Raw genomic sequence first — 15,769 nt, forward strand, 5'->3', positions numbered from 1 at the left:
CAACAGAATAAGATAAATATATATACTACTTTTTATTAAATTACTTAGTATTTAACATTCTTATACTCGTATATGTAATTCAAAATCATCGCAAAATATTTTGCTAAGCAGAAATCTCGAAGACGGCGGGACCAATTCGAGTATTTATTTTTCTCCTTGAATCTGATGAAAGTATTTATTGGATAAAAATTTAAAAAAATATATATTTTTATTAGTACTTAGGTTAGTGATAATATGTACAATATCTATGTGGTACCATAGCCAAAATGTTCCATATGTTGGTATGTAGCTACTAAAAGGTACAAATAAAAAAAATAAAAAAATCATTACAGCGAAACGAAGTTCGCAGGGGCAGCAATTACTTTGATCTAAAGTCTAAATATAGTTAAATATAGTTGTCAGCCCGAAATATACCCGATCAGAAAGTTTTAAATTAATAATTTAAATTTCGTTTAGTTAACTACATAATACTGTACTGTAATTCAAGTCAAGAAATTAAAATAAAGCAATAAGTTTTTATTATTAGTGGGTGTTTATCGTGTTTTTATAAGATAAATTTGGACCTTCGCGCTTCGAGTATCGGCTATAACAAAGATGTCAGACATAATTCATGTTGTTTTGTAATGCGTAGGTTTAACAAGTTTCCTAATTATTAGATTATGTATTATAATGTTGCAACCTTCGGTGAAAGTATATATTTATCGCAACACTGATAGGTCTGTGAAATATGTGTTCATTAATAATTTAATCTAAAATAAATAATAATTAATCATCAAAATAATCCAAGTTTTATTTTGTTATGTAGTTACCCACCAATAGGTTATTAACATCTAAATTATATAAGATTTAAGTTGGCGCCTGGTAGATATATACCGGTGACCCCAGAGCTGGTGCTTTCCTCGCTCAACGAATAAGTCTCGCAATACTGCGAGGAAATGCTGCCAGCGTTAAAGGTACACTGCCACAGGGATTAAACTTAGATCCGTTTTAATTTTCTTTCTATTAATTTGTAATTACTTTTAATACTGTATATTTGATTGATGTATGTATATATAGATATGAAATATTATTATTTTTGTATTTAAACAATCTACTGGGCCGCCTTCAAAGATTGGTTCACCATATGAATACTCTCTCTCGAAGGAAAAAAGACTATATGTATGTAATTAAATTCTAAAATATTTTTTTGAAAATTCAGCCGGCGCATGACATATGACATTGACATATACCATCAGGAATATTAGGGTAAGATCGAAGGGCGACTCAAACGTCAAAAATGTATTGCAATTTGACAGGTCACACTGTATTGAAGAAGGCTTGCTTACTTTAAAAGTAAAACCTCTTTTCACGCTTAGCATTTTCTATTTAGCTTTTTATCGATTATTTCAGACATTGTCTTTTATCCATTGTTTCATTTTGTGTCGCAACCCATTGTCTCCGTTACGAAATATTCACTATTTCTTACAACTCTCCATTATAGGCAATGTTCTAGAAAATATTCTATTTTAAAATTTCTATATAAGAATATTTTACAGGATTTTAAATAGGCGTACAATAAGTTAGGGGTAATTGCAACCGAATTAATAATTACAGAGTTCTTGTCGTGTCCACATGTTATAGGGACGGCACCGCTTTTGATATTTATGTATGTATGTCAATTTATATCATGTGTTTGTCCTAATTTTGTGGTCCAAATAAAAAAAAAATTAAAAATTACAGATTTAGAGATACAGCCATCAAAAACGTAACTTGTAAAAAAAAACGTAACCGTATAAGGGAGATCCATGTAATACCATAGCTACTTTCACAGCGTTATGTCCTTCGGTATTTTACATGTATCTTATGTTCCATAATAAACATATTTTATTTATTTGTGCTGCAGAAGCGGGTTGTTCGGGGGATTTATTATTTCCGTGAGTCGAGACGGAATAAGTTTAAGGTGTAAAATATTATAACACTATCTGGTCAATATATTATTGAAGTCTTGTTGTATGTAAAAATAATTTAAACTATTTAAAACAATTGGTGACTGACCAGTATAATACTCGAAACAGAACAAATCTAAGCTCGGTTAATTCATTCCCTACCTACTGTCTTAAGTTATTACGTAATTATGTAATCAAACAACACTTTATAGTGACCATATCAATATTAAAATTATTTTGTTTAGTGCATTTTAATGATATTTGATATATGACATGACAATATTTATGAAAAACACTACTTCAATTGCTGACAAGAAACAATTTGATATGTTATGATTAGTTTTATAAACAATTTCACCAACTATATTGAGCTGACATACTTAATATTCACTGACTAAGGACTTTTAAAAGACGTTGCTAGGTAAATCGTACTAATTATAATTAAATGTGAAATTCGACGCCTCGATGTTTTTGTTCAGTTTCATAGATAACAGTGTGTTGAAGTGTCGCATTAAAACCATAAACCATGTTGCTTCAAGCTTCAATACCTTTAGTATTTCAAAAAGGAATTTTACATTCTCAAATTTTTCTAATTTATAGCTTACTAGCGAGCCGCGGTCAAAATCCGTTTAGTAATATTCGAGTTTATCGCCAACAGACAGACACGGCGAAGACTTTATGAATTATTTAGTAAGATTATTTTTGTGCGAGGCATTTGAATAAATTGAATATATTTTATATCAACAATATGCCAACGATAACACGACGGTGTGGCCATTTTTGGAAATGTCAAAATACCTGTGTCAAGCAGATGTTTGTTCTTACACCTGCTTCTGCTAGACAAACGAAAATAGAAGACAGGTGCTTGTTAGGTATATTATTAATTACAACCATACTAGTTAATGTATGGCTAATTAGTTGGTCAAACGATTTACCATACATATTACGTAATGTTTGCTGTTTTTGTGTTTGAATAAGAAAAATACATACCTACACGGAAATATTTCACCAGTAAACATAACTTGTGACTTGTTTTTATATTTCGCATCTTTCTCTCCAAAATTACAATGTTAAATTGGTTTAATCCGCATAGGCGGGAATTTCTTTTAGCTCCCTTTGAGCATAGATAAGTTTGACAGTTGACTTTTTTTTTTGTTTTTTTTTTATTATTTCCCTTCCGGACAGGTTTTATGCCTAGTCTTTCAGGTATTATTCTATAGTATTCCACAATTTTGCGGTACAAAATAGAATAATAAATACAAAATTAATAAGATATTTATTATGGCTACTTCAGTACCCAAGCGACTTGAGCCGCAATTTTTTTAGGTTAGGTATAATATAATATTAAACAAAATCGATTTAAAATTACACTTAATTTCGCCACCAAAGTAAATAAATTAAATAAACATTAAGTACCTTTTCGGTTTCCATCTCTTCATTAATACTCCAAACATCTTATTCAGCTTGTAACTTGAAGAAAAACACTTCACAACACTTAGGATTGCGTTAATTCAACGCAAATTAACACTTAATCAACCAAATAACAGTTTACACCTATAAGAACTATAATTTATTTATTATTAATAACGATAATTGACATTTAAGACACTCAAATACGCGTATCGGGCGATCGATTGGAAACGATAAATAAACCACATGCGATTCTTATCGCACACGCGAGCGAACTAAATTGTGCCTTGTGATTTTGTATGAAGAACGTTGCCTGTCTAGTTGTGCAACGAGTTGGTCGACAGATTAATCAACAGCAGATTTTCCGATATTTTCGAAAATTCTTTAACCGTCTTTGGCATATTATATTTTTATTAAATGTTATCACATTTGTAAGGAAACATATTTTACAATGTTATTTGTGTAATTTGTCACTTACTTTCTCTTGTTTCAAACTAAAAGCATTACTTATTTAAAAATCATTTATTCTTGGTTTTCCCCAAAAATAATAAATGTGCTTGGTACAGGTGAATGATCTATCTGTCAACAAATTTAATACACTTGTGTAGATAAGTATTTTGACACCAAAATGGAAATGGTTTTGTCACACTTGTTCTAACAATATTAGATAATATTTGTAAAACACAAAATATTCTACTCATAGAATAGATATAGATACTTTGAATATGATTATTTATTTCCATAGTAAATAACAAGCATCGGTGGTTCAGTGGTAGAATGCTCGCCTGCCACGCGGGCGGCCCGTGTTCGATTCCCGGCCGATGCAATAACTTTTATGTTTTTTTTAGTTATCTAAAAATGTAAGAACTAGTATCATACATATAAATTTTTAAGATTTTTGGGTATTTCAGACTCTTACTGTAAAATTTCAACGCCACAAGCGGCTTAACAGTTTTAAAACATTTTATTTTTTACAAGTATAATTATCACGCATATGAATTTATAATCTTTCATCATGCTTCCATAGTATGCATGCTACAGTGCTTCTCCACGAAAGCGTGACGTTCCTCATATCTGCACGGTCTGATGGCTTAAATGTACCATATTGCGGTTATACCGCATCTATGACCAGAAGTATTTAGCACATAGCTATTTCATTAGCTTGGAGCTTTGGGTAAATACATAAATTATCTTATTTGCAGTTGCTTAAATTATTCTAAATTAATTTTATTTTGTTTCTCATGTACCTATGACCACTCATACATCATCCGTGTGTTTTTTCTTATAGAACAGGGGTAAACTGGCAAGACCCTATGTCGAATTGGAAATACTTCAGTGTAGATTGATCTATTTCTATATGATGGACAGTTTCAGGCTTTAGGTACATACCAATAATTGTCAAATATAGAATTTATGGTCGACTCTAATCACGGGGAATCTTAATAGCTACTGTATTTCATTATTACTTAATTAAATGTAAAGATAATAAATTGTTCCCGTTGAATTGCCAGTATCGAAATCGATACAATACTGTTCTATTAAAATAAATCTTATCGTTGTATTATACTGTCAATTATAGAATATCAAAACTGGCGATTATCGTATTATAGATTTTATCATATTGACAGCTGTATGCCGTAGCTGCTCTAGATTCTTTAGGAATGCCATTTTATTTGCTTGGACTTTCTCCTCTGTGTTTAATCGCTTCTTTTTACAGCAGCAATGAAAATTCTTTAGCTCCCGATCATTTTTAAAGTATGAACCACGCGGTACATTTCTTCTCCATTTCATTACATCGACTGCAGACCATAGAGTCTACATGCTGTTTGTAAGCGTTAAATTTTGTTAAATATGGTTTTGGAATTATTTAATTTTGTTTCGACGTTTATAAGTGTACCATGTTAATTATACGAATGAAATATAATTTTATTATTATAATTAACCTACTGAAATAATTACGCCGCTTGCATTCTTCACTAACACAACAAGTTTTTTCTCGTTTACTAAAATTTACAATGATATTGTATATAATTGCGGTCGTATTTAAATTTACTAACAGTATTTTAGGTGTAAAAACTTAAAATTATGCATGAACGCCTACAACAATTCATGTAGCCGCTAGTAACCATAGAGCATAAATAAAATGAAGATTATGCAAATATACGATTAAATTGGAACAAGATGTTTAGTTCCAAGGGGATTTTATTTGATGTAACCAAAGTATGGAAACCTATTGTTATCTAATCTGGTAACTGTACTTCACTCACATAATCTGTACCCCTCGTCCTAATTCTTCGTGTACTCGTTGGTACCGTCGTTGTAACTGTAGACTCTTCTGTAGTAGGTTTTTCTGTTTCTATTTCTGGGGTCAGTTTTTCGGTAGTTGCCTGCGTAGTTGTAACTTCTTCTATTGTTACTACTTCATTTGTGACTTCTTCTGTTGTCACTTCTTCTGTTGTGACTTCTTTAGTCGTTGATTCTTCAGTTACTACTGATACTGGTGTAGTCATTTCGAGAGTAGTTTCTTCCTTGGTCGTTTTCATTGGTGAGGTGGAATTAATTTCATCCAATAATTTTAATTTTTTCGCAGTTGTTGTGTTAGGCGTCATGAAGTTCGACAGAACTTCGTCTATATCTTCGAACTCATCTTCTGTCAGATTAAGCACTTCATTTTTCCAATCACCCGTACAGGTGTCGATGCATTCGTCTTTCTCTTTAAAAATATTAGGTGTTTTGCATTCTCCCCAGATCAGGGGTAAACATTCTTGTTTCGTTTCGTTGAATGTGTATGCAATGTTCTGTGGACCGGACTTGCAAGTCTGAGTAACGGAGTGCGAACACTGTTCTGTAAAAAAAAACGTGTGTGTACTTATGTAGACGCGTTAAAAGTACTTCTTGGCGTAACAAGATAAAATTCGTTTCAAAAATCGTAGAAAAAACGACACTAACAATAGAAAAAAACTAAAATTTTGACATAGCTAACTTCAGGGTGTCGGTTTTTTGTGACGGTGTGCGCGCGCATCCTAAAAATTTATTCTCATAATTTTTCCCTATAAACGCGCCAAAAGAACTTCAAAAATTATTTGAAAGTGTTATGTTATGATAGAATTAACACGGATAATTTGAAGAATAAATTGAAAACTGACGTCTGACAATGACAAAACATAGTGGTATGATTTTGTTATCAGTTCAATAATCATTTTATTACAGCAGTGAGAGAGTTGGTAATTACCATTACATTTCTTTTTCCAAACAGAATACTATATTTTAATCAGTTCATGGATTAAAAGACAATGATGCAACAGACTCATATACTCTCCAATGTTTTTCACTGCTAGTGTAGTAGTTCACCATATCCAATTGCATATCAAACAACATATCATATTACTTAATTTTAGCATAAAATTAACAAAGATTTCAAATTACCTGCTCCATCATAGCTCACCATAGGAGTAGTAAGAGTAGGTTTTAAAAAGTTGTAAATGCAATAATGAGAGCACAAATACTCATTGTCAAATTTGTTGTAGGTGGGACATCCTCTCCATATCTCTATTTCACATCTGGATCCTGGTTTGTAGTAGGAGAAAACTGGTGTAGGAGTTCCCTGACAATCACTGGTGTTCAGTTTATAGAGACAATATTCTGGTGGCACTGAAAATATAGTTTATTGTAAAATTTTACCAAAAATCATCAGACAGTAGAGACGCTGACCACACAATCAAAAGATATGCACCACAATTCTATTATTTATAGATTAGAATTATAGTTACTGTACCTTTTACATAACTTATCAAGACTTATGTAAAAATTAATTTATTGGTTATAATGTTGAAATGTTTGAATTAGTAAAGATGTATGATAATAATATGTCACAGGTTTATATTTATAATGCCAAAGATAATACTTACCGGCTTTTACTGGAAATCTTAAAAAGAATAAAGCAATTTTCAAACCAAACTGAGTAATTTTTAAGGTCATGTTTTGATATTACTAGCTCATTTTCTGCTTGACTTTGCTGTAATTAAAAATCTTACTTATCTTAATTACTTTTTACTGTTTTATTTATGTTCCGTAACTGATTGCCATAAAAATGCAAATTACTACTTATTATTTAACGCACGCAAGTCTGAATGATATTATTTATAAAATAAAAAAAGAGCTGCATCGGCCGGGAATCGAACCCGGGCCGCCCGCGTGGCAGGCGAGCATTCTACCACTGAACCACCGATGCTACATTAATAGTACGGAATTTATGCATATTAACTTGTAGTACTTTTTATTATTTAATTTGAAATTACTGAGATTCATAAAAATTTAACATTTCATCACATACGCACAATTTGATAGAAAGAGAGGAAATACTACTTTATTTTTAGAGTAGGTACAATTTTATGAATTAGAGGGAAATGCAGATAAATGAGACAAGTTTTTTATGACTTAGTTATATATGAAGAATTTGCTATGATTTTTTATCATATACGTAAGTATTTTCTCTTGTCAAAACAATACCAATTGTAAGTATATAAAAAATTGATTACGTTTAATAAAAGTTAAAATAATGTCTCAATGTCATTTATTCACAGCTTAGTATTAACGAATCCTACATATTATGCAACAACAGTATAAAAATCTTAATATGTCTAAACTTAGTCATGAGTCCGTTCGTTATGTCTTAAGAGATCTTTGGATTTATCCCGTTATTTAAAAATATTACCTCTAAAACTCTACTTTGTTTTTAGCGCCACCTTTGTAGGCAATAATGAACTAGAAAAGTTTTGGTTGAAGTCCGATTTTCATTTGTTTTTGTGTTTAGCGCCATCAATTAAATTGCTTATGAACTAAAAAAAACTTAATTTGCTTTTGGCGCCACCTATTGAAAAAATAATGACTAGCAAAATTTTGGTTGATCTTGATGTTAGATTTTCATTTATAGGTGTTTAGCGCCATCTAAGTAAATACTTATGAACTAGAAGGGTTTTTCATTTTCAGTGACACCTCTATGAATCTACAAAAATAATATTTAGCGCCATCTAGTGAGTTGTGTATTCTGAGGTAATATTTTTAAAATCCATAAATTTCCTTTGTTTCATGTTGAGCTTACAGATTTCGGTTTCCCTGAACTTAGTGAAGCTCGTGGCATAGGTATAGGGGCCACAGCTACTTGTTCCATGTTATCTGGTTTCACATTATGTTTATTTTTCAAATGTAGTACTCCGGAGAAGGCTACCAGAAGCTGGAACAAAATTGAATTGCATGTTGCTTTAATTTAACTGTATTTCAATCAAATCAATCATAAATCTTTAATTGCTTGCATTTTATGTAAGGACACAATATTTTTTATAAATTTTGGTACTAATAGTATACCATTTGCAGCCAAAGCAGGAAGTTTTGTCTTAGTGCCTCGAAGATGGATTTATATAGAGTATAAAACAGGAAAATACTTAATATGTTACTGACCTCTAAAACAATTAATACGATAACATTCATTAGCACCAATGCACAGGTGAATTTGAACATTGCAAGCACTGGTGTCTTGCATCCGCTTACATGGAATTCTCTTTTTGCTTTACATGACTCTCTTTCTTTCTCCTGTAAAAGGTCTGAGCGTGTAGGGTCATATCCTGGACAGCAGGATATTGGCACGTCCGGGGGGAAATAGGGCGGGATATTCGAACGCCTGTAGTCCTCTGCACTGTAAACTCCACAGCAGCTGAGCTGTAAGAACGATTACTTAATAATGACGATAAGCTAAAGTGTGGGCGCCCATGGGCATAGGGGTCTGTCTCTCTGGGATCTGAAGCCAAGCCACCAGAATTCTTTGTCATTAAAAAAGACTAACTCACAGATCGGGCAGAGAAGTTACATTTAACTTACATTTAGGACAATATTTGTGCTGCAGAAGCGGGCTGTTCGGGGTATTTGTTATGTTTCTCCGAGGGAGTCGGTACGGAATAAGTTTAAGGAATTAAATATTATGACACTATCAGCTCAATATATTCTTGAAGCCTTGTTGTGTGTCCAAAAGAATATAAACTATTTTAAAACAAATGGTGACTTTCAGTATTATACGCGAAATATAACTAATTTGAGTGTACGACCAACCAGGCTCCAAAAGATAAACCACTCCTTATATGGAAATTGTATTCGTTTTTACAACAAGCGAAATTAGAGAATTATCACTAAATAAATTCAAAGCCATCGTTGAACGAAAATTAATCAATAAAGATTTTTATAAATTAGAGGAATACGTAAATGATCCTAATCTAATGATTTGTTCCAGTTCAAACAATTTGTATGACTCAATACTTGGCGATTTAAAAGAGTGGCGGAAAGTTTCTTGCCAGTTCTTCTTACCCGCTCTACGCCCTTGACTTGCGAACTGGTAGTAAATGTAAATTTACAATTAATTTAACTTCTTTCTGACGATTCATAAGTGTACTGTACCTATATGAATAAAGATATTTTTGAGTTTGAGTTTGAGGAAATTTCTACTATCTTCAAAAATACTTACATCATTCTGTGTTGCAGCCCATAACTTCATATGTCTCGAGTTTTCGTCCTTGGCCAGCCGGAAGGAGTCCACAAGGGAACGGTTCAGCAGAACCTCATCTTCCACTGTCACCCTCATGCACACCCCGACAATCACCGCTTGTAATACCGCTAATATTATCATCGTTGTCGTGGTCTGCGAAAACCAATTTGTTTATAAATATAAAGCTATGTAATAAAGTACCTTTCAGCGTAGTTTTCTAGGAAATACAATAAAGGACTTGTGCTCATTCCGCATGAACAATGGCAGATGGACAAAAAGGGTAACATAGTGGAAAGATCCACCAGGAAAAAGAAAGAGAGGTCGCCGTCTTGCAAGGTGGGGTGACGAGCTTAAGACAGAGAGAGATAGTGACAATTGGGGGAGGCCTATACTCTAAAAGAGGACCTTGAAAAAAAAAAAACTAGCGGACCCCACAGACGTTGTCCTGCAAGATATTTCAAGCGATTATGATATTAAACAAAGAATGAAAGTACCGACAGCAGCGCAGTGCAGCCGGGCTGATTTGTGAATGTAAATCGGTCCAGCCGTTTAAGAGGACTCCAGTGACATACACACGTACAGTAGAATTATATATATATGTAAGCTATCCTATCTTTTAAGTTAGATCAAACTGCCCACGGTGTGCAAATTTGATTGAAATCTGTTAAGTAGTTTAGGAGTCCATAGCGGACGACGTGACGCGTAATTAAAAAATATAAGAAATTTATTTTAAGTGTGTATATTTTGTAAATGTTTCAAGGAATAAATGAGTTTTAATTATTATTATTTTATTATTCGAAGGTGGGAAGACGAAATAAAATCCTCAACTGGGAAAATATGGACAAGGAAAGCTCAGAATAGAGCAGAGTGGAAAGAAATGGAGGAGACCTTTGTCAAAGTTGGGCAAAAAGATGGGTTGTCGTCACCGACTCACTAGAGATAATAGTTTAAGTTTAAAATTATGTAAAATTTTCTGTCCCAATAAAGGCTTATATTATTATTATTATTATTAAAGGAGTTGTGGAGAAATTATGCTGTACTACTCCAGTCTAAAGTAGAGAGTGACCCTTGACCAGTCAAATCACTGATTGGCTGAACTAACATCGACGTCGCATAAGCAACTAGATTGCCCTCAGTGAATTCTTAGTCCAGTATTGTACATGCAAATCCGGAGTCTACATTGAGCACTGAGAAATTGGCCAACATTTTGCTATGCATTTTTCATTGGATGAAATATTTATTTTGAAGCTTAATAAATAGTTGTTCGCTGTATAATTTCAGCCTAAGAAAGCCTATAATCCTTCTGGAAATCGATTTTACTTATATTGGGTTCATTGTTGGTAGTTTATAAGTCTGGTCGCGTGATATGGCAATCAAAGCTTTCGTTTTTAACAACTTCAAGGACCATGTTAATGACCTTGGTTTATTCAAATCAGATCACGTGTATGTGTCCAGTTAAAGAAAATTACTTTAAAAGTAATTTAAACATGTACTTATATTATTAGAAGCTGCTTAGTAGATTTCCTTTGAAATACTTGAAATTGAAATACTTCACTTCTTGATTTCCTTTAGTTCATACTGTACCTACTAAGATAGTAATTGATTGGTAATAAACAAATATGATTACCACTACTAGTACATAGAAGAATAATGATTTTGATGAGTTACACTATAGGTATCAGTAAAAGAGTAAAGAGAGTACCTATTTATTCCAATTAAAAGCTAATATTATTACTTGTTTTTTTTTAATAAAAGGAGGGCAAACGAGTCTAAAAAGGGGAGTCATCGCAGCCCATGAACACCCATTTTTAGTGGTTGGGTTGCCGGCCTTTGAGGAAGGAGTACACTTTGAATAGTTGAAGGTCATATCCCCCACCGGGATTCCGGTGTGCAGTTCGCTAGTTCGCAAAAGAAAGTGTTAATTTTCTTGTTTTTAACACACTAAGCGCAAAAGCGATTTCTCTGTTCTTTGCTTAAATACATTTTGCGGTTATCTTTCAAGAAAAGAGTCTATTTAAAAGGCCGGCCACGCACTTACGAGCCCTCTGGCATTGAGAGTGTCCATGGGCGGCACTTAACATCAGATGAGCCTCTGTTTGCCCCTTATATAAAAAGGTTCTGTTTCCAGCATAACGATTGTTAAGGGCGGACTTGGATAGATAATTAAACAGTTCTGTCATTAGCAACCTCATTACTTGAATGCTTTATATTACCAAGTGACTCTGCTGCAATAACTATTAAATGCTTACCGCATGAACAGGTTTCTTCTTCTTCTTTAACACCGCGACCAAGGTATAGATTACCACAGATATGGTCACTGCAGCCGTGATTGCGAGTAATATTAACGCCACAAGGCGGCTGGACTGCTCTTGAGTGAAGACCTTTGAAGCTATGGCTGATGTGATACTCACTGCTATTACAACAATGGATTGAATCTGAAAGAATTTGAGACTTTAGCTGGTAATCTTAAGTATATATAACAGATATGAGTAGTGTTGGACTAGTGGATTCAGCGTGTGACTCCCACCTCGAGATCGTTGGATCCCTGGCTGTGCACCAATGGACTTTCTGTCTATGTATTCAACATTCGGTAGAACGGTGAAGGTAAACGCGAGGAAACCGGCTTGCTGTCTACGTTTTCGATCTAAGACCGAAAACGTAGACGGTGTGTATCATGCACGTGGTTGATCAACTACTTGCCTATTAGATTGATAGATGATGATCATGAAAGACATACAGAAATCTGAGGCCCAAACCTAAAAAGGTTGTAGCGCCACAGGATTTTTTAAAGTTTTAACAGAATTAACGTTATCTCGTCCGACGTTACTTCAACCTTAATCTTAGGTTGATGGATCTTTTTTATTATCCGTTGAGTGAACTGACAAAAGTTCTACTAATTTCTAGTAAGTAATTTTTTTCTTAATTCTTTAGCTTGTTTTCCCTAATTTATTTCTTATGTATGTTCTTTTGTTTCGTGTGTGAATATTTATGGGTTATGCATTCTCATTGATTTAGAGTCACCTGTTAGGACACTATTGTGTATTTGGAATAAATCCATACAAATCTACACTGATCTAATGAGGTAAAGTTTGTGAGGTAGTACGGGGTAATATCTGTGACTGGTAACTGGTGCCAGTTGTTTATGGGTATCATAGGCTAGTTAACCTGAAAATGAGGAATTTTTCGTGGTAATTGAATGAATTAACAATGAATAAATAATCACACAGCATACTATAAAGTGGAAATATTTGTATGTAAGTATGTTTGTAACGAATAGGCTCAAAAAGTACTGTATCGATTTTAAAAACTCTTTCACCATTTGAATGCTACATTATCACTGATTAATATAGGCTATTTTTATTGGAAGAAAAGATAAGGATCCCTGCTAAAACTACAATAATGTTACCCAAGGTATAAAAATGCCTACAAAATATCTTTCATCGCATGCGCTGCGAAAACTATGTTCCACAATACTAAAGAACATGTCAATATCTACAATAAATGCTTAAAAAATAAATGTTCACCCGTGCGAAGCCGGCACAGGCCGCTAGTATTATATAAAAACAAGTCCTCCGCCGCTAGTATATGTTTGTCTGTTAGCGATACATTAAAACAACTATTGCACTAAATTTATTACCTTTTCAATATCTAGAAATATTCATTTGATTTATTATTGATGATTTATTATTCATTTTATTTTCATTGGTTAATTTATATAATTGACCTGACTAGAATAAGTGATCAGTGCGCGGTGATCTATTCCATGAAAATAGGCTCAAGACAGCTCATCCGACACAAGGAAATGTTCAGACACTAACTAAATAACTAATATGTACTTACAATGGTTATGGCGGCGAGGATGATAAAGAGAATCTTGAGGAAAATCCTGCAGCATGGTTTCTCTCTGAAATTCTCTATTTCCGCTGCATATAGTTGGCCAAAGCCCTGGCTGTGGGCGGATTTCGATTTTTCATCGTTCGCCTGCGGCTCATTTCCTGTGAAAAACATTTGAACATCATCATTGACTAAAGAAGGTGATTTTAATGATACATCTAGAATGAAGAGTGTCAAGCGATGTCTAAGCCGGCTCTCTATTTCTCTTATTTTTACTATATACCTACACCTTAACATCGCATAGAAAATTAACATTTTAACTCGATAATACAATTTTGATGAAATATTCTTCTCTTTGAAGCTGGAATAGTTAACGCTATGTAGAACTTTGTCTTAATAGCATCATCAATGGAGAATATCCAAATGGTAATAGAGTTCATAAAAGCGAAAGAGAGGGACTGGCTATTAATGCAGACGAATGCGATAGTCATATATTAAAACGTCGCTTTAGAAGATTGTTTTTGTTCCATTCTCGTAGCCTTTCTAAAATTTGTATGCCCCTATGTAACATACATAATTTAAAAAAAATTGTTTACTTAAGATGTTTACTTAACTTAAATGAAGAAATCACTAGGGAAACGAAAAAGTGTAAGTAAAATTACAAATAAATTCAAATTGCCCTCCTGTGGGGCGTGGGGTGAGAAGGAACATAACATAGTTGCTGCGACTTCGGAAGAATAGTTGCATCTGGCACAATACACACTAGAATAACGGCCAACCTCAGAAAGAGACCAAGAGAACGAACAAGATGGTTCTTTTGTAAGGCTTGTATAATGTATGTAATGTACACGCAATACTCGTCGAGCGAGTTTGCTTATCTAGCTGAAGCCGCGTAAAAATTATTTGAAGAAGTCTATTAAGTTAAGGGTGTCCAATTATTTAATCAATTACCGTCTAAAATTTATAATATTAGCGCGTTTAACCAATTCAAAAGGACATTAAAGAGACATATCAGAATAAGAGTAGACTAAAATTGGGATGGCTGATGGCGACGTGTATCTCGTTCCTAATATACATATGTATTAACTTTCTCATGTAATTAAATACATTCTTTTTTTGATATGCGAAATAAATTTCTTTAAACAGTATGTTTTCTTTTACTTGCTTAATAAAATCCTAGAGTCATTTCTTTGAGAGCGTCTTTTGTTTTTAACACGTCCAAATCGCTTAAATAAATAATCTTACCTTGAGCCGACTTAGTGTTCCCCATCTCTCGATAACCAGATATGTAACATACATCGAAACAATCAGCATTTATAGCCGAAATACAATAGTCATACGCACCACTGGACCGCTGAATGAACATAATGGCACATCAAACTATTGAACTGCGGTCAGCTCCAAGGATACTGATAACGTTTTTCTATTTTGTAATTACCTTGTATGAATTGTTTGACATACAAGCGATTGTTTTAAATCCTCTTTATTAATAATTAGAATAGCATTATTAAGAGATATAGCATACTTATTTGCATACTTTTGTGATATAAATAAAACAAAGCATTTACGAATAGTCAAAAAAGTCAAAATAATCTACTATATAAAAATAAGTCGGGTTTTCCTTCCTGACGCTATAACTCCAGAACGCACGAACCGATTTTCACGGTTTTGCAGGTCTCGGGCTCCGTGAGGTTTATAACAAAGAAAATTCAGGAAAAATTTCAACAGAAAAGCGGGATCACCAAACGAAATGTTACATAAAACGAAGCCATCTGGTGGCGAAACGGAGTTCGCCGAGTTTGCTAGTTTATTCATATAGGTACACTTATGAACGTCAAAAAAGAAATATATTAAATGCGTCTAATTTTACATTTAGTGCCAGTTCTCAAATCAAGGGAGTAGAAGGTAAGAGAAGAACTGGCAATAAACTCTCCGCCACTCTTTTTAATCGCCAAGTTTATCGTTATACACAATGTTTGTGAGGAGCTGCACCTATGCCAGTATGACTTTTGTGATAACAAAAATATATCTATAGTCCGACTTAATAGACTTTCCACTACCTATGGGT

General features: G+C 33.4%; 3 protein-coding genes and 2 non-coding genes across 5 annotated transcripts in view; 1 reads left to right on the forward strand and 4 right to left on the reverse strand.

Moving 5' to 3' along the window:
* The window catches only part of LOC125049855, a 356,920-nt gene extending 353,307 nt beyond the window's left edge, over positions 1 to 3,613 (reverse strand). The window contains exon 1 of the mRNA XM_047649336.1: positions 3,342 to 3,613. Coding sequence (XP_047505292.1) covers positions 3,342 to 3,379 — 38 coding nt within the window. The 5' untranslated portion in view covers positions 3,380 to 3,613. The remainder of the gene's footprint in view (positions 1 to 3,341) is intronic.
* A 477-nt stretch (positions 3,614 to 4,090) lies between these two features.
* Positions 4,091 to 4,161, forward strand: Trnag-gcc. The gene has a single exon. It is a non-coding gene; the product is annotated as a tRNA-Gly (tRNA).
* A 582-nt stretch (positions 4,162 to 4,743) lies between these two features.
* Positions 4,744 to 7,406, reverse strand: LOC125049881. The gene is made up of 3 exons (XM_047649392.1): positions 7,244 to 7,406; positions 6,762 to 6,986; positions 4,744 to 6,180 (listed from the first exon to the last, which is right to left on the reverse strand). Exons 1-3 carry the CDS (start codon positions 7,311 to 7,313, stop codon positions 5,576 to 5,578), a joined length of 900 nt encoding a protein of 299 aa, XP_047505348.1. The 5' UTR covers positions 7,314 to 7,406; the 3' UTR covers positions 4,744 to 5,575.
* Positions 7,407 to 7,495: 89 nt separating this feature from the next.
* Trnag-gcc lies at positions 7,496 to 7,566 on the reverse strand. Its single transcript has one exon. It is a non-coding gene; the product is annotated as a tRNA-Gly (tRNA).
* Positions 7,567 to 7,891: 325 nt separating this feature from the next.
* LOC125049879 lies at positions 7,892 to 15,064 on the reverse strand. Its single transcript, XM_047649386.1, has 6 exons — positions 14,947 to 15,064; positions 13,708 to 13,862; positions 12,117 to 12,302; positions 9,847 to 10,020; positions 8,793 to 9,050; positions 7,892 to 8,568 (listed from the first exon to the last, which is right to left on the reverse strand). Exons 1-6 carry the CDS (start codon positions 14,969 to 14,971, stop codon positions 8,422 to 8,424), a joined length of 945 nt encoding a protein of 314 aa, XP_047505342.1. The 5' UTR covers positions 14,972 to 15,064; the 3' UTR covers positions 7,892 to 8,421.
* Positions 15,065 to 15,769: the final 705 nt, after the last annotated feature.

The sequence above is a fragment of the Pieris napi genome, chromosome 5 (genome assembly GCF_905475465.1).
Source record: "Pieris napi chromosome 5, ilPieNapi1.2, whole genome shotgun sequence".
NCBI classification, from domain to species: domain Eukaryota; kingdom Metazoa; phylum Arthropoda; class Insecta; order Lepidoptera; family Pieridae; genus Pieris; species Pieris napi.

Coding starts and splice junctions, on each gene's coding strand:
- LOC125049879 (XM_047649386.1), bottom strand. CDS start 14,971: ATGGGGAACACTAAGTCGGCTCAAG. Junction 10,021..12,116: donor AGAAGAAACCTGTTCATGCG/GTAAGCATTTAA, acceptor TGGTTTTCGCAG/ACCACGACAACGATGATAAT. Junction 8,569..8,792: donor TCGTATTAATTGTTTTAGAG/GTCAGTAACATA, acceptor ATTTTGTTCCAG/CTTCTGGTAGCCTTCTCCGG.
- LOC125049881 (XM_047649392.1), bottom strand. CDS start 7,313: ATGACCTTAAAAATTACTCAGTTTGGTTTGAAAATTGCTTTATTCTTT. Junction 6,987..7,243: donor AAGATTTCCAGTAAAAGCCG/GTAAGTATTATC, acceptor CTATATTTTCAG/TGCCACCAGAATATTGTCTC. Junction 6,181..6,761: donor GGTGAGCTATGATGGAGCAG/GTAATTTGAAAT, acceptor TTTTTTTTACAG/AACAGTGTTCGCACTCCGTT.